At 45.4% G+C, this 27872-nt stretch overlaps 1 protein-coding gene across 3 annotated transcripts; it reads left to right on the forward strand.

The window, feature by feature from the left end:
* The first annotated feature begins 82 nt into the window (after positions 1 to 82).
* Positions 83 to 27470, forward strand: UBE2Q1 (ubiquitin conjugating enzyme E2 Q1). 3 transcript variants are annotated; one of them, XM_029580288.1, is made up of 13 exons: positions 83 to 400; positions 4203 to 4307; positions 10842 to 10946; positions 11343 to 11393; positions 11695 to 11835; positions 12258 to 12342; positions 12453 to 12513; positions 13578 to 13668; positions 13763 to 13821; positions 14324 to 14372; positions 15198 to 15296; positions 18334 to 18400; positions 27208 to 27470. In XM_029580288.1, exons 1-13 carry the CDS (start codon positions 236 to 238, stop codon positions 27237 to 27239), a joined length of 1110 nt encoding a protein of 369 aa, XP_029436148.1. In that variant the 5' UTR covers positions 83 to 235; the 3' UTR covers positions 27240 to 27470. The 3 variants fall into 3 exon arrangements, with proteins under 3 accessions (XP_029436148.1, XP_029436149.1, XP_029436150.1); XM_029580289.1 differs by having other exon boundaries at positions 15201 to 15296; XM_029580290.1 differs by lacking the exon at positions 4203 to 4307.
* The last annotated feature ends 402 nt before the right edge of the window (positions 27471 to 27872 follow it).

A 27872-nucleotide genomic window follows, 5' to 3' on the forward strand; every position in this document is an offset into this window, starting at 1 on the left:
GGGGCGCGCGCTCCTTTCACAGCTGTGAGTCGAGCACTTCCGGGCAGAGCAGGGGCGCGCTGCTCCCTCACAGCTGCGAGACGAGCACTTCCGGGGTGAACGGTGGCGGCTTCCGCTGGGGAGGCTGAGCCTCAGAGACAGGCCCGGAGCTGCCGCCGCCATCTTGGCGAGCGGGGAGTGCAGCGCAAAACAAGCGGCGGCGGCCAAAGACCCCCGGCCGAACTCTCCATGGAAGATGTCGGGCTCGGGCTGCTCCCTCAGGCGGGAGCTGAAGCTGCTCGAGTCCATTTTCCATAAGAGACATGAGCGATTCCGCATCGCCAGTGCCTGCCTGGATGAGATCAGCTGCGAGTTCATGACCCGCGGGGATGAGCGAGTCCGGATCCATTGTAATATCACGGTACGTAGTGGAAATCCCGGGGGAGCGAACCCAGAACCCGCTGTCACATCCGGTATATACCGGAAATCCCGGGGGAGCGAAACCAAATCCTGTTGTCACATCCGCTACGTACTGGAAATACCGGGGGAGCGGACCCAGATCCTACTATCACATCCGGTGCGTACCGGAAATACCGGGAAAGGGAACCCAGATCCTACTTTCACATCCGGTGCGTACCGGAAATACCGGGAAAGGGAAGCCAGATCTTACTGTTACATCCGGTGCGTACCGGAAATACCGGATATGGATCCGGGAAAGGGGTAGAGGAAGTAGCCTCACAGGAGCTGTCAGGCGGTGGCCCAGGTGCACCGTGTGCTTATTCCAGGGACACAGTGGGAAAAATGTTCTGGGCTTGGATGTGGGAAGTAAGATCCGCGGAGTTCGGGTTTGGTGAAAGCTTTTGATGTAAGTGGGATAGAAACTGCCTAAAAGATCCTAATTTGAATAAAGGAGGGTTTCACAGCTGTCTGTGCTGGTACCATTGTAACTTAATACAACGAGCAGAACAGAAATGTTGCTCTTTTTGCAGGTGACCTTTTGGGGTCCTACCAGGTACTTGTGACCTGGATCGGTCACTGTTGGAAGAAGATATTGGGCTTGATGGATCTTTGGTCTGAACCAGTGTGGCAGGAATTGTGTTCTTATGCACAGCAAAACTCTGGAATTTTTCTTAAGAAGTTACGCAAATGGGCAGACAACTGGCAGATGAGCGTTAGTGTGGATAATTATTGGGACCTATGGGGCACAAGAATAGATAGGTGCAATGTAATTTGAATGGGGCCATTCTAGGGATGTAAATATTGAATATTTCTTTATTTGATTTATATTCATCATTTAAATGGTAAGTCAAGTCGTACTGTCCCATAGTAAATATATGAAAACGCAGGGGGCAGTAGTGGAGTGGAGTGAGTCTGGATCCAAATCCTCTGCTCCATACCTGAAAATATTGAAGAGCTGCAGATTTGTATCCTCTGCAATGTCAAGGAGAATTACAAGAAGTACTGGGAGAAGTGTGTCCAGAGCCCATGGACATACTTGGAATTATACTGTGTAAATATGATATTGTGGTACCAGATCTACTGCCTCATTATGATGCATCCTGAAAACAGAAGGAATTAACTAGAAATACCAGGAAGGCTCATGTTTAAATCCATGTTGTTATAATTCCTAGAAATATCAGAGGAATTACCACAAGTAATGTACTATGTCTGGTTTCTCTAGAATACACTTTTTAATATAATAATAAATTCTAGAAATAATAATCCAAATCTTGAGAGTATTGTTCGAGATTCATTCTAGTGTCCTTGTAAGTATGAAAACAAAAACTGTGGAAATAAGCTGTTTTGTGTGTTATTGTGAATATCGAATGAAAAAAAACCATTGGGAGGACAAATCCACTGTTGCTTTACGGAAAATTAAATTGACGTACTAGGAGAAACTAGAAATATTGTGTGCAAGAGGTTTCATGACCATCGTCCATGTTAGATGGATGACAATATAGTGTGTGGGAAAGGGGCAGGCCTAAATTGCTGAGGGAGACATTGGGAAGCTCAGTAATGGTATATCAAGATGAGGAAGAAAACAATTGCCAGAGAAATAATCTGAGCACAGCTTGAACCAACTGCAAAATACCAAAATTAACAGAATTTATTGCAAATAGGGAGAAACTACATAGAAACATAGTTGATGATGGAAGAAAAGACCATGTGATCCATCCAGTCTGCCCTAATTATTTCTGCCCTCACTCTAAGGATGTATCCCAGCTGCCAATCATATAGTGAGATCACTGTTTATCCAAGGTTTTGTCATCTCCTGTTCTATTGCACTCCATCTTCCTGGGTAGGTAAGCATGCAAGAACCCCTTTTTAATTTACATCCAGCACCTCTCCCCCACCTCTTTCCAACCACAAGGTCCCATAATAATTCAAACAGCCACCAGTATGGCTGTTACCCCGCCAACATCCAACCTCTTAGGGTCCTGTGGCCTTTCCAAATGGCTTCCCACCACTGCCAGCCAGCTGCAGCAGTTTGTCAATGATTTCTTTATTTACACTTGATTACCTGCTTACCCTTTCCAAATAAACTTTGAAGTGGAGTACAACAAAGTAAACATTTTATAAAATAAACCAGACAGACCTGGCTACAAGAGTGCCTGAATTTTTGCTAGGTCTTCTAGTTAGAGTTATTAATATACTTGCAGGCTGCCAGACAAACACAGCTGCTAATTAATTCTTCTGCTGTTCTTCATCTTTTAAGGCTAAGGATCCTTCGTGCTTGTCCTATGTCCTCTTAAAGGCTGATACTGTTTTAGCCCCATCTTCCACTCTGGGAGGGTGTTCCAGGCATCCACCACCTTTTCCATGAAAACATATTTTCTAATGTTGCTCCTGAGCCACCGCCTTTAGAATCTCATAGCATGATTCCTTCTTCTAGAGCAGGGGTGTACAGCCCTGTTCTCGAGTACCCCAGCCAGTCTGGATTTCAGGATATCCACAATGGCTATGCACAAGATAGATTTTTATGCATTATCTCCATTGTATGCAAATGTAGCTCATGCATATTCATTGTGGATATCCTGAAAACCAGGCTGGCTACAAGGTACTCAAGGACAGGGTTGAAAATGCGGTTCTGGAACTTTGTTCTAGTTAAATAGATTTACTTTTATTTATTAAAATATTTATAGGCTGCACTATCCAAAGTTCTAGGTGGCTTACAGCAAAAGATACATAATTAGCATAAAAATACTCAGAACAATGACTGTTAATATCTTTCAGGTGTTCAAATGCTTGTGTCATATCTTCCTGTCTCGCCTGGCCTCTAGGGTATATTTATTTACATTGATTATAGGCCCTTCTTCCCCACTCCGGGCTAGACTCCTGGCATGTTACAAAGTCATATCCGCCCCAAAGATATATTTAGATCCCCAAGTCTCTTATGACTTTTGGTGCAGACCCTGCATTTTGGTAGCTTTCGCTGGCGACCTCCACTCTGTCTATATCTTTCCAGAGGCACAGCTGCCAGAATTGAAGTTTCAACAAAGACCAGCATGCTCACTTCTTTTTTTCCTACTAGTTGCCCCCTCTCCTTGCTTTTGTTCCCCTATCCCTCTGCAGTCTTCTCATTCTCCTCCCACCACAGTCATCCTCTTCTTTCCCTCATGCACTTTCTCTCATCCTCTCCCACAGGCATTTCACTCTCCTCTGAGGCCCTGGTGCTGCCTCCTTCCTTCCTGGGGCCGCAATTAATACTGAAAATGCCGCCACCATCTTCTTCCTCCCCAGTCCCGGGGCTTCTCATCCTACCCCCGGATCCTTCTACCCAAACCCTGATTAGGTAAAAAGACGCTTCCGCATTCCTGTGTTTCTGCCACTCTTTTTCACTCCTGGTCTGTCAACTGAGGAAATTTGTCTTCAAAACCCAGATCATGATTAAAGCTTGAACAAACTGTAAAATAACCAAAACTAATAGAGAATTTTCCAGAAGCAGTAATGAGAAACTAGCAGAGAAACGACCATAATTGCCAGAGGAGATTCAGGAGAAGTGCTGGAAACAGGGTTGCCCTGACTGGGTTACTTCTTACCGCTAGTGGAAGTAGCCCGGCTAAGGCAGCCCTGTTGAAAATAACTTGATTTGTGACGTCAGTGAAAACACCAGGGAAGGAGTTGGAACAGTGAATAAAGGGGCTTGCATTCTCTCCATTGTGCCAGAGCACACAGTATATTGGACACACTGTGTGTATTGATGAATTTTCTCTCATCACCAGGAGTCTTACCCTACTGTTCCCCCAATATGGTCTGTTGAGTCGGATGACCCAAGCTTGGCCGCCATCCTGGAGAGACTTGTGGAGATGAAGAAAGGAAATACACTGGTAAACATGGGCTGGGGAGTGGTTCCTATGTGGTATTACAGAAAGACTATTCCTCTTTCTAATCCCTGCCTGCCTACCTTGAGCAGTACAGATGCTGCCGCAGCCTCTGCACCTGTTCCAGTGTTGCCCCAAGGTGGCCAGAATGCATCCCTTGTGAGCAGCTTCTAAGACTCCTTTCCTCCTTCACCAAGGCTCACAGGCTCAATTGACATTTAGAACTGGGGTTGAACTTGGAAAGGAAGTGCAGTTCTTTATCCTGCCATACCAGTCCAGACAAGTGGGTTATGGTAATGGTAATTTTCTTTTAATATACTGATATTTCTAAGCAGAATCAAGCTGGTGCACAATAAAAATATAAAAAGTAATGCAATAATCTCAAAATACTCTCAGAATCAAATTAACACAGAAGTAAAACAATATAAAACCGAAAGGAAGTATTTCATAAAACCGCCCAATTAGGCTAAAAAAAAAAAGATTCCATCACCCTGATTAAATAAAATCAAATTTAAGTTAGTTAAAACCTGATCTGACAACCAGGTTTTAAGAAACTTCCTAAATTTGAGAGAATTTGTCTCTGTTCTCCTTTAAGTGCATTCCATAGTAATGGAGCCTGAAATTGGAATGTGATCTCTGATCCCAGCAGTTCTAGTGGTGGTAATTGGAGAGTCCTGGTCTGTCTGTAAGGAATCATTAGGTTGGACAGATACATGGAAAACCCTCTGTCAACTGTAAGTAAGACAGAGTACTTTAAACAAAATTTTGTACTGTACTGGCAGCCAGTGAAGTTCATGCAATAATGGTGTCACATGATCACATTTTGATGCCCCCAAAATAATCCTAGCCTCTGTGTTCTGTAAAAAGTCGCATCCTTTTCATGGAAACTTCTGTAATATTCAAATGCAGAGCATTACAGTAATCTCTATTTGATAGCGTTAATGCACAACTCAGAGTGATAAGAAAAAGGCTTTAATTTCCAAATCAAACCAAGCAAATAAAAACTGATTTACTCAAACTAGAGTTCTGTTTTGACATAGATTAAAAAAAACCTATCCAAATACATCCCTAGTACCTTAACCACTTCTGCAAAAGAAATATTTGTTTGACTGAACATTTAATTTGACATCCATAGATGGCTTGCTAAACCAAATAGCTTCTGATTTAATGGATTTACCTTCAATTTATGGTTTCCTAACAGCAAGCTATTTTGTCCAAGCATGCATTTCCTGAAATCTGATTTAAAGGATGCTAAGACCTGGATGTCATTAACATATAAACAGCAGCTGAATCCCTGACTCCTGCCTTCCTGCCAGCAGGTGGAGACAGAGAACTAGAAGTTTTCCGTGACATCGCTCACAGTACATGATGTTGTGCAGCAGTAAACCTAGTCGGTATTTCTCTGTCTCCAGCAGGTGCAGACATAATTTGGACTGGTGCAGCATTTGGATGGCTCCTAGTTGACCATTCTTTGGAGGTCCCGGTAGAGCCAAAGGGGTGAGGAAGTAGCTCAGGTAGCCTCAGGGTTCCTGAGACCATGAGGTGCTCCAACTACCTTGGGGGTTGAAAATTTCTCCTTGGTGCTGTGGCCTATTGGTTTCTTCTCCTTCTCCCTTTCCTCCTCCCCCAGCCTCCTCTGATATTGTGAGCTCTAGTCCTATTCCCTCCCTGGTTAAGGGGTCATCTTCGACTCCTCTCTCTCTCTCTCTCTCTCTCTCTCTTTCACATATATCCAAAATAGTGCAAAAAACATTTCTTTTTCTATAATATCACCAAAGACTGTCTCTCCTTTTCTAAACACTCTATCAGAACGCTTAACCACTCTTTCATCACATCCTACTTAGACTACTGCTACTTGCTTCTCGCAGGTATCCCAATGAATCATCTTTCTCTGCTGCAATCTATCCAAATTTCAGTTGCACGACTCTTTCAGCAAAGTTGGTACACCCATATAACCCCTCTTCTCAAACCGCTAACCATTTCTACATACAGTTCAAGCTCCTTTTACCTACAAGAGCCTTAACTCTGCAGGTCCTTCCTATCTGTTCTTTTTTGTTCTCTCTCCCGCTGCTCGGGCGAGTCACTCTGATATGTGCCCTTGTTCCCTGCCGACTCTGTGCTTTCCACTTTGCTGCACCGTATGCTTAGAATAGTCTCTGATTTGGGGCTTCATGCTTCCTGTCTGACGACGATCAAATTCAGTTTAAAATCCCCTGATTATTCCACACACAGCCTTATTGTTTTTAACCATTTTCTTAATAAATGAATTTCTCAGTCTTTTGCCCTATATGGCTTATTTTGATTAGATTGTACGCTCTCCTTAGAAGGGACTCTGACTTTTTTGTCTTTTTCTGCAGTGCTGCATAAGTCAAGCAGCACTATCCAGTTGATAAGTAGTAGAGAAGAATAGCTTTTTAGGTAAACATATTTAAAAGGGGAAAAAACCAGCACAGACTGGCTTGGCTTCCAGTGGCTGCTGTGGCTGTTTTGGGAGAGGAACGAGAAGCATGGAGGACCAAAGAAAGTGCCGCATGTGTGGGAACCCACTGCCAGCGTGCTTCCCCGAGCCCAGACTGTGTGCGCGTGGAGGCTGCAGTAGCAAGGAGAAGCAGAAGGCTGGGGGAGTTCAGAATTCAGCCTGCTGGTGATTTTGTTTGGCAGGAGATTCTGCTGCTATTTTTTTTGGGTGCAAGAGAGGGAGAGGCTGGCACCAGCTCTCTCTGCTTCTGCTTCCTTAGAAGGCGCTCCCCACCTGGGGTTGTCTCCTGAAGACCTGGGGGCTCCTACTGTGGGGAGCTGAAGATCGGATGCTTTGTTTTTTCCTTGGCGTTTGTTCTAATCTTATATAAGGCCTTTCTGCTGCAGGACAGGCCTTGGGGACACAGTGTGGTTGATTCTAAGAGACTTTGCTTGGGGAATTGGAGGGCTCCCTTCCAACAAAGAGATGTCCATCTTCGTGAAGTAGCTGACTAGTCACAAAATGCAGAAGATAACATATTTAAATTTGTGAGAGAGATCTTCCCCCAGGAGATCCTTACCTCAGGACGAGGAGAGGAACAGTCTGGCATCTTAGAAGAGGAGGAAGGGGAAATTCTCTTAGCAGATACCGAGGAGTCCTCTGTCCTCCTGCTCCTCATATCCCAAGGGCTGAAATACCTTAACATTTCTGATCACCAGATAGAGAATCCCAGATTAGAGGGGGTCCCATTCTGGAGAGCTGCAGGACACTTCCAAAGTCCTTTCCCTTATGTAGGGTTTTCGGAGATATGATCGCTATCGAATGAGAAGTCCTCAACGCTGATCGGAAGATGAGAAAGCTCTATTTCCTACTGGCTTAGGACCAAGAATGTATATTTCGGGCCTCTAAGATAGACGTCGTGGTTGCTGCTATTACTTGCAAGACCACAATACTTGTGAAAAGCGGGTATGGTAATGAGGACACATCACAAAATCAAATCCCAGCTCAAAAATGCCTTTGAGACATTGGCATTAGCCTTGCAAGCTTCAGTTTATAAAGGATAAGGGCCCAGGCTCTACTGAGATGGTCACAGCAGCTTCCAGGTGCTCCGAATGGGACTGGAGCTAGTTTGAGTCTATTGAGATGGCCTGGATGGAACTGGGTGTAGCTTTCCTTGTGATTAAAAGCCCTGACCAAGACCATGGTCTTGATGGTTACACGTTGAAGACTAAATTAAGCTAAATAATTGGGCAAATGGGCAAACTAGGCCATACAGTCTTCTGCCATCATATTTCTATAGTTGAGGCACTGGTCAGCTGATAACACCTCAAAATCTCTTTTGAGCAAACTACCCTTCAAAGGCAAACTTCTTTTTGGGGCAAACTTGGAGAAGTTGATGAAATATCTGGGAGAGCTAAAGCCCCAGAGATTAGATGAATATAAGGACTACAAGGCAGCCAAAGGGCCTGCCTGGCAATAGCAATTTCAAGAATCAAGATGTTACCATCCTGGATGAAATTTCCAACATTACAAGACCCGAGGGGCCACAAATAGCCCATACGTCGAGGCAAAGGAAATTCTTGAGATGAAGCAAGGGCATCAGCTCAGTGAGGACCAGCAGGTCCTCTTTGTAGTAATTCCAGTGTGGAAGGCTTGCCAGGTTTTATCCAGAGGGGACCCAGATTACAACAGACCAGTGGGAGCTAGATGCTGTTCAAAATGGCTTTGCTTTGGAATTGGATTTTCCCCTTTTCAGATGTCTTCTTTGACTGGCAAAAGAGTCAGTAGTAGATTTAACCTTGATAATGCAATGCTATAAATTTTATAACTAAAAGTTGCTGCAGCTGGGAGCAGTGTTTCTGGTTGGTGAAGAGGGGCTGGGGAAGGCCCTCCACTTTGGGTTTTTGAGGCTAGACGACACTTCTCAGACCCATTTCGGAGCTCAGAGGGATCAGTCGATACCTCAAAATGCCTTCACTTTCATATGGAAGCTCTGTGAACCTTGGAATATAATTTTTTTAAAGTAAACAGATAAATAATGGAGACCTTACGGTTCATCATAATAGTGGTGAGAAAAGGAGAGTGTCTCATCCCTGGATCTCACGGTAGCTTATTTGCACATTACCATTAGAAGAAAACATCAAAGATTCTTGTGGTTTGCAGTGATGGAGAATCATTTTCATTTCGGAGCTCTTGGGATTCGGGCTGGCCACTGCACTGCAGACGTTTTCTGAGGTCAGGGTGAGAGTGGTGGACGTTTTGCACAGAGGGTGTATTAGTACATCCTTATTGGGCAGAGTGGTGTATTGGAGCCAAGTTGGAACAAGAAAACTGCTCGGCAACTGCCAGAATAATTCCAAATTTTGTAGTTGCTCACTTGGGGTGGTGAGCGGATTGAATCCCACTCAAATCCTTGAGAGTTTCTGGGAGCGAGATTAGACAGGTCTTGATCTTCATGGAAGAACCACTTCTGTACTCTTTTATGGTTAGGCCATTGAAAGGGCTCACTTATACAAGTCTGTCATCTCCATTGATTGTGACCATGTTGAGGGCTGCGAAGGGTCCATGTCTTTTGGATATGTATGGGTCTGAAGGATGTTAAATGCCTGGTGTCAACAACTGAAAAAAGACCCAAAGAATAGCAGAATATATATTAACCTGTTGGTGTCAACAATTGGCATCTTTCCTACAGAATAGTTTCACACAAGGGCTGTCTCGCAGTTCCCTGAAGATTCAGGTGGCAACCTTATATTAAGGAGGATGAATTCAAGATTTTTCGATAGCTCATCCGGACCTAGTTTGCTATTTGAAGGGTGTATAGCATCTTAGACGTTTCACGCAGTGATCCCTTCTTGGAATCTCGAGCTCGGTTTGAGTCCATCAAACAGGCAAGTCTCAAAGATTAGTGAGATGCCTCTTGAAGTTACAGGCCCCTGTCTTGCAGGGAACCATACTTGTTTATTTCAGAGAAAAAAGCAGTGATCTATCCCGTGCCTTCTTCCTTGCCTAAATTGGTTTAGGCTTTCACCTTAACTAGTTACTTTCCTTACAACATTTTAGAGCAAAGGAATATAAGGGTGAGAAAAGAAATGTACATAAATTGGATATATGTAGAACTATTATGAGATACTTTAAAGGGACCAATTTTGTTTGGAAGACAAACTGACATGTTTAGCAGGCCTCGTCAGGAGGAGGCAGCCACTAAGTCCTCTATAGCTAGATGAATAAGAAAGTTGTTAGCGCAGCAGATATTGATTGGATGGGGACTATCTGTTCCAGATGACTTCCTGGGCTCAATTTAGGGCGGCCTGTCCAGAAGTTATTTGCATGGTGGCAACTTAGTCATTCTTGCATTACTGTTTAGATGTCTGAGCTAGGAATGATGCTGCCTTTGGGGTATATATTAGGAACAGCTTGGACCTCCTCCCACCCAGTATGAGGGTAGCTTGGGTACATCCCACTTGCCTGAACTGGTATGACAGGATAATCAGGAGAAATTTTAAACTAGATTGATGATTTCCTCTCCTTGAATCCTGCTGTACCAGTCCAGAATCCTCCTATATTGGTCTAGGTTGGCGAAAGTACGGGAATTACAGCGGTTTATTATTTGGGAGAACAGAAGGGACTAGCATCTGTTAGTTTCTTCCCAAAGGGGAGGAGGATAAGATTGAAGGCCTTGGAGTAGCTCCTGTATCTAAAATGTTACTTAGAAAAGCTCTTCTTTATTTACTGTTCTGATGATTGTTCAGTTGATTAGCTTTGACAACCTGACAAGGTTTACTGCTGCACACGCTCATCTACTGAGAGGGATGTCATGGAAAACTTGTTGTTCTCTGGCTTCACCTGCTGGAAGGTAGGCCTAACTCACACTGGTATGGCAAGATTCAAGGAAAGGAAGCTATGTAAGATAACATTTCTCCTTTTCTTGCATTTAACCCTAATAGCAAGTGATAGGACCTCTTTCATCTTTGCACTTTGTTTGAGGGGTGTAAGTCTCTCTGACCTCAATGGTGTGTCCCGGTAGGTTTGACTGAGGGACAAAAAATAGTTTCACTTTCTGACAGGTGTCATCGTCTTTTTAGCTGCTGCAGCATTTGAAGCGAATCATTTCGGACCTGTGTAAACTCTACAACCTCCCCCAGCATCCTGACATGGAGATGTTGGACCAGCCCCTGCCGGCAGACCAGGTAACTGTTGGGAAAGCGGCTGAATCCTTCGTTTTAACTAACGAATCGCAGCATGGCTGCTGAGCCTTTTTGCCCTTGTTTGCTCCCAGCCTAATGTAGCTACGAGATATAAAGTTGAATCGAGTTTCTACATAAGAGGACAGTGTTCAGATTAAGGTCTTTTTTTTTTTTTTTTTTGCAAAACAGTTTTGGAAGTTTCTCACTGTTAAGCTTCCAGGCCAGGCGATCCTTGGAAGTTCCATACAACGTTGTGCCAGAATTCTGCTGGGGAGGGATGATAACCTAGAAGGCAGCTAGTTCTGTTTCTCATTACTTTATCTGTTTAGAAGCTGCTGCAGCCTCATCGCTCACGTGCAAAGGGGAAGCAATCTGATCATTGCTTTTATCCTCCCTTAGTGCACTCAGGAGGATGTATCCTCGGAGGAGGAAGACGAGGAGATGCCAGAGGTAGGTCTGGGGATTATAATTTGGCCTTCTCATGGAAGGGGGTGGGAAAGGAGTTAGGATTAATCTTCCCCTTGTGCTTTCTCTCTCGTGTAAGGGGCCTTGGAGAAGAGCCCCCGGCTTGGGCTAGCAGTGTGTGAAGGGGCAGAATAGGATGTGTTGAAAGATACAAATTTGGGCGCCTGTATACCTCGTCACCTGTAAGCTGTCAGAGGCTTATGATGGAGTGAATTCGTTCACTGCTCTTTTAGGAAAAGTGAGCAGCCTTCTGTCTGTCTCAGGCTGCTCTTTTCTCCTTTCGCAGGACACAGAAGACTTGGATCATTATGAAATGAAAGAGGAGGAACCAGCAGAGGCAAAGAAATCGGAGGATGAAGGCATTGGAAAGGAGAACCTGGCGATTTTAGAGAAAATTAAAAAGAGCCAGAGGCAAGATTACTTAAATGTACGTGTCCCGTGAAAACAAAACCCTGGCGATGCGGCGGGCACGGTAGGCAAGATTACTTAAATGTACGTGTCCCGTGAAAACAAAACCCTGGCGATGCGGCGGGCACGGTAGCATTTTGGTTGGGAGGTGATGAAGCAGAGCAAAAGCGGAGGTAGAAACCTGAGGTGCGCAGCTAGTAAAGGGCACATGAGATCCGTGGCTGTATGTGAACAGCGGGGGGAAAGGGAAGCTGATGCCTGCGAGCCTCGGGACATTTTAAAAATCCATTGTCGGCACTTTCCCAGGTAAATGCTTCTCATCCTGATTTAGACCCTTGGCTGCATTTGGCAATTGCTTCTAAGAATAGCAACCTAAAAAGATGTCTGCGACATGCTAGGACGGCCTCCCCGTGAGCCTTGCTTCTGTTGCTGTCTTTTTAGGGAGCGGTGTCTGGCTCGGTGCAGGCCACCGATCGGCTGATGAAGGAGCTCAGGGATATTTACCGATCGGACAGCTTCAAGCTCGGTGAGGCTTTGTGCTTTGAAGGGTGGGGTGAAGCTGAGCCGGGCGGTCCATGGTGCTGGTGGGCGCGCGTAGCCTTTATGTCACCTCGGTGCCTGTCCTCTCTCCTTCAGGTAACTATGCAGTGGAACTGGTCAACGACAGCCTGTACGATTGGAATGTGAAACTGCTGAAGTAAGTAGCGTCAGGGCTGGTGCAGCAATCTCCTCCTGGAAGGGGTCGGTAGGGAATTGTTCCAAATCCTGCCCCGGGGCGGGGGGAGAGCGAAATGCAGTTTGAAAACGTGGCCACCTGAAATGTTTAGGAGCCACTGGGAAATATATATATAAATATATATATTTTTCTTTTCTTTGCTTCTTATTCCCCTGGCTGGGTCACGCTGATGCTGGCTTCTGCTCTGCATGAGAGACAGGCCACGGGATTTCATTGTATCGGCAGCCCTAAAAGCAGGGGGGGCTGCATTGGGCCACGGTGGCAGTCCTCCTTCGGTGGCAGGCTCCAATAATCTAGTTGCTAAAGCAACCAGAAGCGCAGGCCCCCAACCCAGGGCGGCATCTGATCCTGCTGCTGACAGATGTTGTGCATCAGCATTTGCATTGCTCTTGATGGACGGAGGGAATGCAGTTGTTGTTACCTGTCTGGGTGAACTGAATCAGAAGTCGGTGGCAGAGCTGTGATTATAAACCTGGAGGCTTTATTAGGACGCTTCTTTTTGTGTGATGCCTCTTAGGTTGATAGGGAAGCCTGTGTTTATTAGTAGCTTGCCTGCCGCTGATAAAAGTTAGAATTGCAAGTCCTCTTTTTCCAGAGTGGGCCTGCCCCTTCCCTGCACTGCCGATACTGAGATCGATATGCAAAAGGGCTTGTCCGGCTAACTTTAACGTTAGCTGGATAAACCCAGAGATTTGAATCCCCATCCCCCCCCCCCCCCCCCCATCTCCTGCAAAGTGTTACCCAGGCTAAGGCATTACCTGGGTTAAAAGCCAGATAAAGAGGCCCAGGGTTGCATGGCTAAAGGTTATCTGGGTAGTGTCAGTCAGGTGTGTTCAGTGGCAGCCTAAGTCTCGCTGGATAAGCGGGTACTTCGCTGCTTTCTCCTGCAGTGACCCGGCTGAATTTGTTAAAGCTGTGATCGTTCCCCCTTGGTGTGGTAGGGCAGGATTGAACCGTAAAAGGATACAAGCAGCCAGGGTGCATTGTGACTGGGGAACTGCTAATACACTCCTCTTCTCTTCCAGGGTTGACCAGGATAGCGCTTTGCATAATGACCTCCAGATGTTAAAAGAAAAAGAAGGCGCAGACTTCATTTTATTAAACTTCTCCTTTAAAGTAAACCCTTGTGCTCTTTATCTTCGTACACTTACTAGCCAAGCTTGCTTACAGTGGCTGCTTTGGACTGATGCACTCTGTGCTTGTTTTTCAGGATAATTTTCCCTTTGACCCGCCCTTTGTAAGGGTTGTGTGCCCAGTGCTGTCTGGGGGGTAAGTTATCTATAATATGTGGGGTAGGTGATTGCTAACACAGGTACCTGGCAGTTTTCAGCTGTAGCCAGCCACATAGTAACTCATGTTGTCTGCCTTTCTCAGGCTCTTCCACATAGTATTGAGGCCTAGCATTGCAGCCAGTAGATACTGTGCTGGGACTAAGTGGGCATTATTGTCTCTGCCGGATTTCCCTTTTGGAGCACTTAAATACGTTTTAAGTTAGTTTGCCATGTCTTTTTCTGCCATTTTACTCCAGATGTCGTTAACCCCACACGTTCATGCGCTCCCTGATAAATCTGAAATGTAAAGTGTCCAGCAGGGTAGGTCCTGTCTTCCCCTTTATGGAGCTGCTAGCTTCATAACAAGAAACCTGCAGTATTTCTGTTAGGAGAGCTGGAAATCAAGCGGCAAAGTACAGATCCTAGAGACTGTACAGAAATGTGTGTTAGGGTAAACTGCAAGCCATGAGTTTTTTTTCTATTTTTTTTATTTTTTGTAGGTATGTGTTAGGCGGAGGAGCCATCTGTATGGAGCTTCTTACCAAGCAGGTGAGCCTAGGTGCAGTTGTATCACGTGTTACGGATGATCCCATGCTTCTCACGTTACCCAAAAAAAACCGGTTTATTTCAAGGAGATCACCTAGAATATTAGGGAAGGATGAAGTAAGGATGACCTTTTGAGAAAAATCAGCTGCACATCTAGAAATGACATATTTAAAGAAAATTGCTTTTCGTTGCTGCCTAAGCTCACGTAGTACTCCTGCATGATGATATCGTGCTAGGGATTAAGATACCATCAGAGGGGGGCAGGAGTGTGTACCAGGAGCTCTACTTGAAATGGTCAGAACAGCAGCAAACTTCAGGGATGCCAAGGAAAAAAAATAAAGACCCACTTTAGATGTGTATGAATGGAAATCAAGGCCAGTAAACACATCATGTAAGGCGATCTCTTTTTCCTTGGCTAGCTTTGGGAAGATACATTCCCTTTGTTAGGTCCTGACAGAGGATGCTGTTACCTGGACATACAGGTACTATGTCTGCTGATGGAGAGTCTGTCCAGTTACAGGCATCATCTTTATTTCTGAACAATCAAGTAGACTTAACAGGGCAGCCACACTAGATAAGCATCCCCTCCAATAATTAACACAAAACATGGTGTAATGTACAGCAATATATAACTGTAGGGCTTATCTCCAGCAAATAATCTTAGCAAAAAACCCCAAATAACCTTTTTAGTTGAGTGTTTTGAGACAGCTGTTGGTATACTAGGTCTGTCTAGATGTGTGTGTGCAGGTGTGGCATGGAAGGACCACACCATTCAGAATATGTGCTCATGATTTTTCAAGTATCCATGGATCTGTCTTGTGCTGTCAGCAGGGCTGGAGCAGTGCCTACTCTATCGAGTCTGTCATCATGCAGATAAGCGCCACACTGGTGAAGGGCAAAGCGCGGGTGCAGTTTGGAGCCAATAAAGTAAGAGATTATTATCTGAGATCTAGTGCTTGAGCAAAAACTGTTTTATCTCTTTTTCTTATACGTTTCTTATATTTATTATATGAGTGCAGCATGGGACCCCGTAAGGGGTGATTACAGTAAACCTGTTGTTCTCTGTCTCCATCTGCTGGCTGGGGAGCATAACTCATGCATGTAGACTGATCTGACTGGATGAAGAGGAATGTTTTCTTTCCCACCATCTGCTGGAGACAGAGAATACTGGCAGGCTGAGTGCAGCATGGGACCCCCATAAGGGGTGATGTCAGCAAACCTATTCTCTGCCTCCATCTGCTGCTTGGAGAGCATAACCCACAAGCATCTGGACGGGTCTGGCTGGACTCAAGGAAAGGAAATTATCAGGTATGAACACATTTCTCCTTCATGAGCAAGTAGATAAGCTTGTGGACAAAAGATTCCCATCAGGAACTTTCAGTAGGTAAATTAAGGGCAGGCTTTTATAAAAACCCATGCCACAGACGTTATTGACCCTAAAAACAATTTATATTTTAAATAATTTCAGTGTATGTAGTGATTTCTTTCTGATCCTGGTTTTATTTGTGGGGATTGGGTAAGGGGGTGATTGGGTAAGGGGGTGAGTGGTACTTATTTTGTTTAATAGTGAGCAGAGCCGTTGCAGCTGCCTAGAAAGTGGAGAAGAGAGAAGTAAGTTCTGCAAAAAATATATTCTGTCTGCGGTGTACTCTTCTGAGAGATGTTTCCTCCATCCCACCTAGTCCTGATGTTGTTTCACTTGTTAGCGCTGAACTGCAAGGTTTATCATCCCTGAAACAAGTAACTCGCTGACGTTTTCCACTCCACTTGGGGTCCCTGAGCTGGGGCTGTGTAGGTAGGGTGTGTTCTATACGCAGAGTGGTTAGATGGGGGTCCCGGCACTTCTGTTTCTGCATGCATGTAGGGTTTGCTAGACCATATCTTATCTCACTCAAGTAAACCGAGGCTGTGTCCCACTGAATAAATGTTTTGATAAAAATGGTTGGGTTCCCATCCTTTTTGTTATGAAGACAATTATAGTTCCCTGTTCATACCCAGATCAGTCCAGACTCCTGTGTTTTGCCTCCCTGCCAGCAGATGGAGACAGAAAGTTTCACGGACACTGTACATAACCAAGTGTGCTACCTGCAGTCTCTCAATATTTCTCTTTCTCCAGCAGATGGTAGATGGTGTAAAACCTGCAGTCTGGAGAAAAAGACAAAAAAAGATTTAAAAGACAAAATTTCTGGATCCTTCCAGGGGGTTGTGAGGTCCTGGTGGGGCCATCCCTCCAGGTTTGAGGCGGACGAGCAGGGGGTTGGTGACCCTTCTGATAGCTCGGTCTGGAGGTCCGTGGGGTGCACATCTGGTGGTCCAGATCCCTCATCCCCCACGAGTGCAGTGGAATCTGCTGCCAGATCTGTCCTGCAAGCCCAGTGGAGCAGGGAAGTGTCCCTTTCATACGGTTTGTCCTGGGCTGGGTCACTAAAGTTTGGGAAAAGGAGACTGATATAGCCAGTGGTTTGGCTCTTTTCTAATCTGCCATGCGGCTTGCGCTCCTGGAACCTGAGCCTCTGCACCAAAAGAAAGTATTGGTTTCTATGCATCCATATTTGTTCTCAGTAAAAAAAAAAAAAAAAAAGAGAGAGAGAGAGAACAAGGAGCTTGTTAGAGGAGTCTGTGCAGCAGCGAGGTTCCAGGGGGGGAACCTATCATAGCAGCTCAAGGAGCTCAGCGATGGGGTTTTTCAGCAGCTTCTCTGCCTGCGGAGGAGACCAGGTGTTGGCGCAATGGTGCTGACTGACTGTTCCCCTGCTTGCCGTTGAGGGGCTGGTAGTGCCGCGGGTGTGGGGAGGAACAGTGTGCATGTGCAGCAGAAGCGTTCGGGGGGGGGGGGGGGGGGGGGGGGGTCTGCGTCAAGCATGCCCACACCTGAAGAACAAGCCTCACGGGTGACGGGGGTCTAGCGCTGAGGCTTTTCCCATCAGCATGGAAACGGTGGCCATTTTCGATTCCCTAGCAGCTTCGGTGGGAGAGGCAGGGGAGTCCCTTCCTCGGCTATCGCCGGCGGTTCTCTGTCCTGCAGAGGTGCAGAGAGGCACTTGCACTGAGGGAGGAGTCTCTGGTTCTAGCAGAGGTTTCCTGCTGCTTTTAATTTGGCTTTGCGTAAAGCGTGTTCAGCGGGGATGCTGGCTCTTGGCCCCAGTCTGCATGGGTTCTCGGCCAGTCAAGAGGCCTGAGCTGTTGAAGCTTCTTCAGGCCAATGATTTTCAGTGCTGGATGTTAAATGGATCTGGGCCTGAAGGTGCAGGCCACTGCAGCGATTCTTTTCTCGTGTGCTTGGGCGTGTGCGCGCATTCTCGCTGTGTGGCGGTTGCACGAGCTGGGACCTGGGCACGTAAGGCCACGCGTAGATTTGAGCGTGTACGTCTGCGACCTAAATTTGAGCGTGTATTTGCGCAGCTGCTTCTGCGTGCGCAGCGGGATGCGTCTTATGGTGAGAGTGCGTTGCGCGCGGGTCTTTCGGGTTCCCGCCCGGTTTAGGGGTGATTGGGTACATCCCACTTGTCTGGACTGATCTGGGTATGTATAGGAAAGGAAAATTTGGTTCTTAACTGCTAATTTTCGTTCCTGTATTTATTTATTTAAAAGAATTTATATACCGCAAATTGAACAGGATCTGTCTGGCTAAGCGGTTTACAAAAATATAAACATACATAATAAAATACACAAAACAAATATAATATATCAAATAAACAATACATCCAAAATGTTAAAACTAGTAAAAACTACTTTCTAAAAAGGTTGACAAAATCAAAAGCAGAATTGTTGTGTTTATGACAATGAATTCAATAAACCATTCTGTTTACTCTGTGGATTTGCAGTGACTCCTAGAGAAGGTTGTGATACCTTCTAAAAGATTGACAGAAAAGATTTGCCTCAGGTCACACGGATCCTCCTTTTTAGCTGATGTATGTGTGCTATGACTGTTAGAAAGCTTTTTTTCTTGTTTTCTCTCTTGCAGTCTCAGTACAGCCTGACGAGAGCACAGCAGTCCTACAAGTCTCTGGTTCAGATCCATGAAAAGAATGGTGCGCATTCCCCCCTTTATTCATCTTAAGAAGTGCCACGCGTTTGTGGCATAACGCTGGGGAAAAGCTTTCTTCCACATGTCTGTCAGGAAGGTGGGGGGGTAGAATGCTGAAAGGGCAGCGGGGGTTTTGGGCAATGGGCATATAAGGTTAGAAAAGAGCATTAGCCTTTCTTGCTTTTACTTTTGATTGAGTCCTTGCATGTACCCAGAAGGAAAGGTGGGGGCAACTAAAAATTGATATTTCCTAGCGTGTAGCCAGATGGACTCAGGACCAATGGCTTTAAGCTCCAGGTTTCAAAGCTGAGGTCACCCTAGATACTCCCCTGCAGTGATCTCAGCCCTTCAGTATTTCTCCGTCTCCAGCAGATGTAGACGTGCTTTCCCTCTGGAGATCGCTGTACCTTTTGGAAGAAGAAATTCTACTTTTAAATTGGAGAAAGATTGAGCTCTGCTCTCCTGTGGTGATGTCTAATGGTCCCTCCCCCAGTTGAGAATTTCTGAGGCGATTTCCGAGATCCCTCAGAGGCGAGCCTCGGTTGGGTAACCGGTTCCCGGTGTGGACTTTGCTGCTGAAGCAGCTGAAAGGCAGCGGGTGCAGGAAGCCGAGCACAGCGGTGACGGCCAAAGCCCTCTCCCCCCACAGCTGGAGACCGTCTCTGTACTCAGTCGGTAAGTGCTGAGCCCAGGTAAGTAAAGACAGAAGAGGATTCCTTCCGATTCAGAGACATTGGAGGGGCTTCGGTAAGTCCTCCGACGACAATGTTCCCGATCCTGTTGGAGTAAGGGGAAGTGGGCTCTGAGTGGTTTGAGTGCCCCCCCCCCCCACCACCTGTTGGGATAGGCCCCGCTTCAGGCTCTGTGGGCACACCACGTGGTAGGCCACGGTGGTGCCATCTTGTGCACGGTTTTGTGCGTCTCCATTGCCCACCAAAGAGGGTCGGTACTCGTGGTGCGTGCCGGTTCTGCGCACGTGCTGTGCGTGTAATGTCCATACGCGCACTCCTCCTTAGGCACAGAATTTAGGTAACAGGTACACAAGGCACCTCACCGCGAACCGCAGAGGTGCTCAAAATCTGCGCGCTAGCTGGCTGAGCACGTGGTTACCGTTCCTAATGGCTCCAGCTGCAAAGAAGTATAAGCGCCATCCCCTTTGTGCTGCCTGCCACGTAAGGGTTACACAGTCTGACCTTGATGCTTACCTATGTCAGCACTGTGAGGAAGCCCAGGGAGAATTGGCCTCCCATTCAGAGGATGGGTCTGCCATAAACTTAATTGGAAGTGCCCCGGATCTGAGTAATCCTGGGGCTGGGACTGCCAAGGGAGAAGGAAATTCAGCAGCACCTACCCCAGTATCTCCTGGGCTAGGCATGGACCTGGCAGCTTTTTCTTGGGTAGAATTTTTTTTTCAAGGCCTTCAAGCCTTTGTACAGGCACAGTCTGTTTCTCCTGCCCCTGTCCGGCCGAAACCCAGCTGGGAAGGCCTCCCTATCCCAGCCCTATCGGCAGGCCTCGAGACATGCGCCTTGTCTCACCCTGGTGGCCTGCTCATGCCTGCTTCTCTCTAGAGAGGCAGATAACTCAGGTGCGCATTCCAGAGAGGCTATGGAGCCCACCGCTACCTTTTTAGCTGACGTGAGCTCTGACCTTGTCTATACTGCGGCTAGAAGAGTGGCCTCAGTGGTAGCAGCCAGAAAGCTATGGCTGCAAAATTGGTCAGCGGACACGACCTGTAAGGCAAACCTCACAAAGATGCCCTTTATGTATTTAAAAGAATTTATATCCCACGCCCACAAGGTTCGGGATGGGTTACAACAATACATTCATAATTAGTTGTCGTAAAATACAGAATTGAATAAGTCAAATCAATAAAATAGAACATAAAAGTGTAATAAGTAAAAATACAATATAAATAAGAAAATAAAATCAGTTATTATGAAAAGATCAATTAACAGAATGGATTTGTATCTATTTGGGATCGCATAAGTCTGCAAAAACTTGTTTGAACAAGTAGTGTGTTACAGTGTTTTTAAATTATTTTGGATCACTTAAGCTTCTCAATGTTAGAGGTATTGAGTTCCAAAGGATCAGACTTGCGATAGAGAATACACACTCACGAGTTGTTACTAATCTTGTTGCTCTGGGGGAAGGGATTTGCCAAAGAAGCTGGTTCTTGGAACTTAAATTTCTAGCCAGGGTATATAGATGAAGGCTGACAGCCAGAAATGTTTTATCATTGTAGATAAGGTTATGCAAGATAGAATTTTGTATTTTATGCGCCATTTGATGGGTGACCAGTGTAAATAAAATAGAATTGGGGAAATATGGTCATGTAGTTTTGTATTGGATAGTAGCTGAGCTGCTGTGTTTTGTATTAATTGTAGAGGGCGTATAGTTGAGAAAGGAAGTCCATCGTAAAGTGAGTTGCACTTATCAATACCGGTTAATATTAGTGATTGAAGAACTGGGCGGAAACCGGACGCATCAAATATTGGTTTATGTTTCAACAAAGTTTGTAAAATGATGATTTTTACCACTGATTTAATGTGAGATTGCATGTCTAGCTTAGGGTCCAATATAACACCAAAATTTCAAATATTTTTGATATATTAATTGTTAAATTGTCGAAAGAGAAATTTGGGGGGGTTTCTTCAAACGAAGGGTGTCCAAAAATCATAATTTCTGTTTTTGACAAGTTGAGACTGAGTTTATTATGGGATAGCCATGAATTGATGGTAGATACACATAATGGGATAAATTGTGCAGCACATTTCCAACTGTGTCGGGTAGGAAAGTAAAATTGGATGTCGTCGGCATAGACGGTAAATGACACCTAAAGTAGAGAGAAGTTGACAGAGTGGTATAAGATAGAAGTTAAATAAACAGCAGAAAGAGTGGAGCCCTGAGGTACTCCAGTCTTTAATGGAAATTGGGAGGAAGTGGTATGATTTGTTGGGTTCTATCAGTCAAGTATGAGTAAAACCAAGAATACACTGTTCCTGAAATTCCGATGTTCGATGATCTAAATAATAGTATTTCATGGTTAATGGATAGATCTAAGATGATCGAAATATATGAAGTGCCTTGATCAAAACCACGATGAATATTGTCGGTACTGGATAGTAATAGCATTTAAGTGCTGTGGTTGGATCTAAAACCAAATTGATATTGATTGAGTATGGAGTGGTTAAGGGATCACTCCTATATGGAAGTGAATTGGAAAAGCTGGCCAGTAAGTGGGGTGAGTCTCCAGTGCCTCGGCAACTGAAAGATAAGAAAAAGAGATTACAGTGCGCCTCGCCTATGAGAAGGGTCAGTCCAGGGGCTCCCAATCCTTTCGGCCCTACAGGAGCTCGACATTTCAGATGTCTTGGTCCACGGGAAGGTCTCAGTCCTTTCGGAGTCGACAACCCAAGAGAGGGGCTGGTTTGGGTTCAGGTTTGGCCAATCCGTCCTCGAAATGAGGAGATAAGGGGGTTGACTATCCCTCTTCTACCAGCAGCGGGTCGAGATCACTTCGGACAAATGGGTACTGGATATCATATGAGAAGGCTACAGGTTGGAGCTTTGCAGCACTCCTCGGGACATATTCATGATGTCTCCGTGCCACTCCCAGCACAAAAAGCTGCAGTAGAATCTACCTTGATAAGGCTCCTCAAATTGAGGGCTATAATTCCAGTACCCACAAGAAAATACGGGGAGTTACTCCATCTATTTCATCGTACCCAAGAAGGAGGGTTCCTTTCGTCCCATCCTGGACCTCAAGATTGTCAACCGACATCTACTAGTAATTCATTTCTGCGTGGAAACTCTGTGCTCCATCATAATTGTCGTACAACTGGGAGAGTTCTTAATCTCCCTGGACCTTTCCGAGGCCTGCCTTCATATTCCAATCTGGCAAGATCACCAGTGTTTCCTATGCTTTGTGGTGCTGGGCCGCCATTATCAGTTCCGAGCACTGCCCTTTGGCCTGGCCACCGCCCTCAGAACATTTTTCAAAATTATGGTGGTCGTGGCGGCGCCACTGAGGAAAGAAGGTATCCTGGTTTACCCATACTTGGACAACTGGTTGATCCGGGCGAAGTCATTAGAAGAGAGTCTTCAGATGCTTCAGGAGCTTGGTTGGGTCGTGAACATGGACAAAAGCAGTCTCAAGCCCTCCCAATCCTTAGAATATCTGGGAGTCCGGTTTGACACCAAGCAGAACAAGGTCTTCCTTCCGCCTTGCAGATAAGGAAGTTGATGTCCCAAATGCGTCGGTTGGCAAACACCATACGTGCCAAGGTGTGGAGCTATCTTCAGGTCCTCAGTTTGGGGTCAACCCTGGAGGTAGTACTGTGGGCAAGGCCACACATGCGTCCACTTCAGTGCTCCCTGCTGTCTCGTTGGAACCCACTCTCTCAAGACTATTTGATGCTCCTCCACCTACTGATTGGAAGTATGTTCTCTGCTTCAATGGTGGCTACAGGAAGCTCACCTGGGTAAAAGTGTAAGCCTGTCCCCACCGAACTGATTAGTTCTCATGACAGATGCGAGCCTTTGAGGTTGGGGGACTCACTGTCAGGAACTGACGGCTCAGGGACGTTGGACCAACGAAGAGGCGCGCTGGAACATAAACTGCCTGGAAGCTTGAGCAGTAAGATTGGCGTGTCTACAGTTCAGCCACAGACTCCAGGGTCAAGAAGTCCGCAAGATGTCGGACAATGCAATGACTGTAGCCTACATCAACTGCCAGAGTGGAACCAAGAGCCAGCAAGTGTCACAGGAGATAGACTTCCTCATAGAATTGGCGGAAATTCATCTACAGATGATTTCAGGAAAAGACATCAGAGCAGACTTTCTAAGCAGGGAGAGTCTGGATCCAGAAGAGTGGGTGTTGTCGGCCAAAGCCTTTCAACTATCACTGGGACTTCCCATCCATTGATCTGCTGGCTGCATTTCACAATGCAAAGGTTCCCCGATTCTTCAGTCGTAGAAGAGATCCTGAGTCCCTGGGGATCGAGGCTCTCATTCAGACCTAGCCGGAAGAACAGTTGCTATATGCCTTCCCTCCGTGCCCCCTGCTGGGCAGGGTCATTCGCAGAATCGAGCACCACAGGGTCCTACTAGTATCTCCAGATTGGCTCAGGCGTCCAAGGTATGCAGACATGCGGAGAATCCTGGTGGAGACTCCCATGTGCCTCCCATCGCATAGGGAACTGATTCGATTCTGTCTTATGGTCTGGTCCATGAGAGGGCCCACTTGATGAAGCGAGGATATTCTGCAGCGGTAATTGCCACCTTACTCCGCACTCGGAAGTTCTCTATGTTGCTAGCGTATGTGCGGGTCTAGAGAGTATTTGAGGCCTTGTGTTAGGAACGCAGTGTCCCCCCCCCTCAGGTGGTCAAAATCCCACTAATTCTGCAATTTTTGCAGTACGGCCTGAATAAAGGTTTGGCCCTTAACTCCTTGAAGATGCAGATAGCAGCTCTCTCCTGTTTCAGGGGCAAGGTGAACAAACCCCCCCCCCCCCCCCCCCCATCGGCTCATCCAGACATGGCCTGTTTTCTGAAAGGAGTGAAGCACCATCGATCACCCTACAGGGGCCGATTCTCTTGTGGAATCTTAATCTAGTATTGGAATTTTGGCAGGGCACTCCTTTTGGCTGTTGCGCAGTCTTTCCTTGCGTTTATTTACCTTGAAAACTCTGTTCCTGGTGGCTATATGCTTGGCATTTTGCATCTCTGAACTGCAGGCATTGTTGGGTTGGGAACTGTTCCTCTGAATGACTCCAAGAGTGTTACAGCTTCATACTGTTCCATCCTTCTTGCCCAAAGTAGTCTCAGAGTTTCATTTGAATCAGTCCATTTCGTTGCAATCCTTGGATAAGCACAAGGATGCGGAGGAGTACCGCCTCCTCCGTCATTTGAATTCAGTAGACTTTTGGTGCGGTATCTGGAAGTTTCAGAACCGGTCCGAAAGATGGACCACCTGTTTGTCCTTCATAATGGAAGGAAGCAGGGTGAACCAGATTCGCAGGCTACCTTAGCTCGCTGGATTAAGGAGGTGGTCACAGGAGCCTTTGTGGAGGTAGGAAAGCCATTACCTTCTCAGGTTAAAGCTCATTCCACCAGGGTTCAGACAGTTTCGTCGGCAGAAGCTAGACTGCTGTCCCCCGTCGATATCTGCTGAGCGGTGACGGGGTCCTCCTTGCACACCTTCTCCATTTCTATCACCTGGACGTTCAGGCCCGAGAGGATGCAGCCTTTCCAAGGGTGGTGTTAACCAGACCGTGGGCAGCCGCCCATCCCAATTGGGAGTAGCTTTTGTACATCCCATTGGTTCTGAGTCCATCTGGCTACATGCTAGGAAATGAAGAAAATACTTACCTGATAATTTCATTTTCCTTAGTGTAGACAGATGGACTCAGCATCCCACCCACCGCTGCCCAAGAACGGTGCCAAGAATTTACCTGTGGAGTGGATATCGATTCCAAGAGATTACGGGTAAGCCGTCATCCTGTCCCTAGATCAGGGCACCTGTATTCTTACTGGGGTTCAGTGTTTATGATTGGTTGAGTACAGTTTTGGTTATCCGTTTTTAATCAAGCTTTTTCACTAGTGGGTCCACTAGTAAATTCACAGTGGCTTTTGAAGAGAATACTGGAGGGCTGAGGTCACTGCAGGGGTGTATCTAGGGTGATGTCATCTTTGAAACCTGACTCCGTCTCCATGTGCTGGCAGGGGTGCATAACCCATTGGTCCTGGTCGATCTGTCTACACTAAGGAAAACGAAAAAATCAGGCAAGCAATTTCTCCATTCCAATAATTTAATGAACAGCAACACTGACTTAAATGTATCCAGGTTTATGTTTTAGGTGAAATATACTCCCATTCTCTTTGAGAACTGAATCCTGAGAACTCCTTTAATGGTATATAAAACCTGAATCCTTTCCAACACCAAATACACGCCATCTGGGCTCTTCACTTTTGTTTGCAAAGCTATTTTTATTGCATGAAAATGATCTTTTTGAAAGCCAATAATAAGTTTGGATTCTCTATTTTCACTAATACGTCCTCCTATAAAAATAGGAAATTGTGTACTGCTTATAATGAATTGTAATGACTTTAAATTGTACAGTATTGTAATAAGGACCCCGATCTGAGAATAAGCAATGGTGTAGAAACTTACCTGTAGTTTTCAGGTACATTTCAAGCAAAAGGCCTGCGAGGGAGCAGGTTGGACTATTAGACGATTATGGGGTAAAAGAGGCACTTAGAGAAGACAAGGCCATAGCAGAAAGCCTAAATTTGCTTCACTCTTTACTAAGGGAGATACCCATGCCAGAAAAGATATTTAAAGGTGATGATTCAGAGGAGCCGAAACAAATCTCAGCGAACCTGGAAGATGTCCTAAGGAAAATTGACCAACTGAGTAGTAAATTACCTGAACCAGATGGTATGCATCGCACTGTGCTGAAATAACTGAAAAAATGAAACTGCAGACCTACTATTAGTCATTTGTAAACTATCATAAAAATCATCCACGGTACCTGAAGATTGGAAGGTTGCCAGTGTAATGCAAACTTTTTGAAAAGGGTTCAGAGGCCCTCAAGGGAGACTTCTCAGGAAATTAAAAAGTCATGGGATAAGAGGTAATATCCGATTGTGGATTGGGATCTGATTAAAAGATAGAAAACAGAGTAGGGTTACGCAGTCAATTTTCTTATTGGAGAAAGGTGACTAGGAGTACCCCAGGGATCTGTTTTGGGACCACTGCCTTTAAACATATGTATAAGTGACCTGGAAACGAAAACGAAGAGGTGATCAAATCTGCAGATGACACACAATTATTCAAAATTGGCAAATCACAAGAGGATTGTGAGAAATTGCAAGAGGATCTTGCAAGACTGGGAGACTGAGCATGCAAATAGCAGATGACGTTTAATGTGGACAAGTGCAAAATGATGCACTTAGGGAAGAGCAATCTAAAATAAAGCTGCATAATGCAAGGTTCCACATTAGGAGTCACCACTCAGGAAAAGGATCTAGGTGTCATCGTCAATATGTTGAAATCATTTGCTCAGTGTGCGGCGGCCAAGAAAGCAAATGGAATGCTAGGGATTATTAGGAAAGGAATGGAGAATAAAACAGAATATCATAATGCCTCTGTAGTGCTGCATGGTTCGACCTCATCTTCAGTATTGTGGTCAGTTCTGCTCACCTCATCTCAAGAAAGAATTAGAAAAGGTACAGAGAAAGAAGTCTAAAATAATAAAGGGGATGGAACAATTCCCCTATGAAGAAGTCCTAACCTCTTTAACCTTCTTCAGCTTGGAGAAGAGACAGCTGAGGGGAAGATATAGAGTTCCATAAAATATGAGCAGACTGGAATGGGTAAACGGAAATCAGTTAACTCTTTCAAAAAGTATAAAGACTAGGGGACACACAGGGAAGTTATTAGATGAGACATTTAAACCAAATCGTAGAAAATGGTTTTTTTTACTCTATGCATAATTAAACTCTGGAATTCATTGCCAGAGGATGTGGTGAAAGATGTTAGTGTAGCTGAGTTAAAAAGAGTTTGGACAAGTTCCTGGAGGAAAATTCCATAAAATAATTTTAAGGTGGACTTGGGGATAAGCAGCTTGGAATCCAACAGCCTTCAGGGAGCCTGCCAGGTACTTGTCACCAGGATTGGCCACTGTTGGAAACAGGCTATTGGGCTTGATGGACCTTTGGTCTGTCCCAATATGGCAAGTCTTATGTTATGTTCTTAAGACACGGATGATCTCAGTCTGAACCCTGCTTTCCCCTCTTATCTTTCAGGATGGTACACACCCCCCAAGGAAGACGGCTAGCAGAGAGCAGCTTCAGCGTTCCTCAGGATCAGTGACTCCACAGTACACCAGTTTTAAAGATGCGCCTCAACTTTTTGTCCTTCCTCTATCATTCTTTCTTGGGACACAATAGCTCAGCCTGTTTCAGGACAATAATGGCTATTAAACTTATATATATAAAAAAAAAAAAAAGTAAAAAAAAAACAAACCTTCAACATTGACTTGAGTCTCCTTGGAGATCCTTGCCAAAAGGCATTCTTCTTTGAAAAGAAACTTTTGAGCCTCTTACAGCGCTGGATGTGTTTTACTCTCCTCTAAGGTTCTTATCACAAAGAACATCTTTGCCACCTGTGCTACAGATTTTTAATTTATTTTCTTTTATTTTCATGTATGCTGTTTTGTTTTGTTTTTTTTTTTCTTTTTTGTTACAATGTATGATGGATGTGTATTGGAAAAAGTACCTTTGGAAAATTACAACTTGTTAATTTGAAGACCTTGGATCCTTGTCCTTGTTTGTGCAGTGCCTGTTCAAGGGTTTAAAAGGCAGGTCTCTCAGCCTTAGTTAAATGCTGGTGCTGAGTTTGTGATTTTTCCCTGAACACAGCACCGATATTTTCATGATTGCTTGGCAACCTCACAGCCTACTGAGAAGAT

The sequence above is a fragment of the Rhinatrema bivittatum genome, chromosome 16 (genome assembly GCF_901001135.1).
Source record: "Rhinatrema bivittatum chromosome 16, aRhiBiv1.1, whole genome shotgun sequence".
Lineage (NCBI taxonomy): Eukaryota > Metazoa > Chordata > Amphibia > Gymnophiona > Rhinatrematidae > Rhinatrema > Rhinatrema bivittatum.

Coding starts and splice junctions, on each gene's coding strand:
- UBE2Q1 (XM_029580288.1), top strand. CDS start 236: ATGTCGGGCTCGGGCTGCTCCCTCAGGCGGGAGCTGAAGCTGCTCGAG. Junction 11,836..12,257: donor AGAGGCAAGATTACTTAAAT/GTACGTGTCCCG, acceptor CTGTCTTTTTAG/GGAGCGGTGTCTGGCTCGGT. Junction 18,401..27,207: donor TCAGATCCATGAAAAGAATG/GTGCGCATTCCC, acceptor CTTATCTTTCAG/GATGGTACACACCCCCCAAG.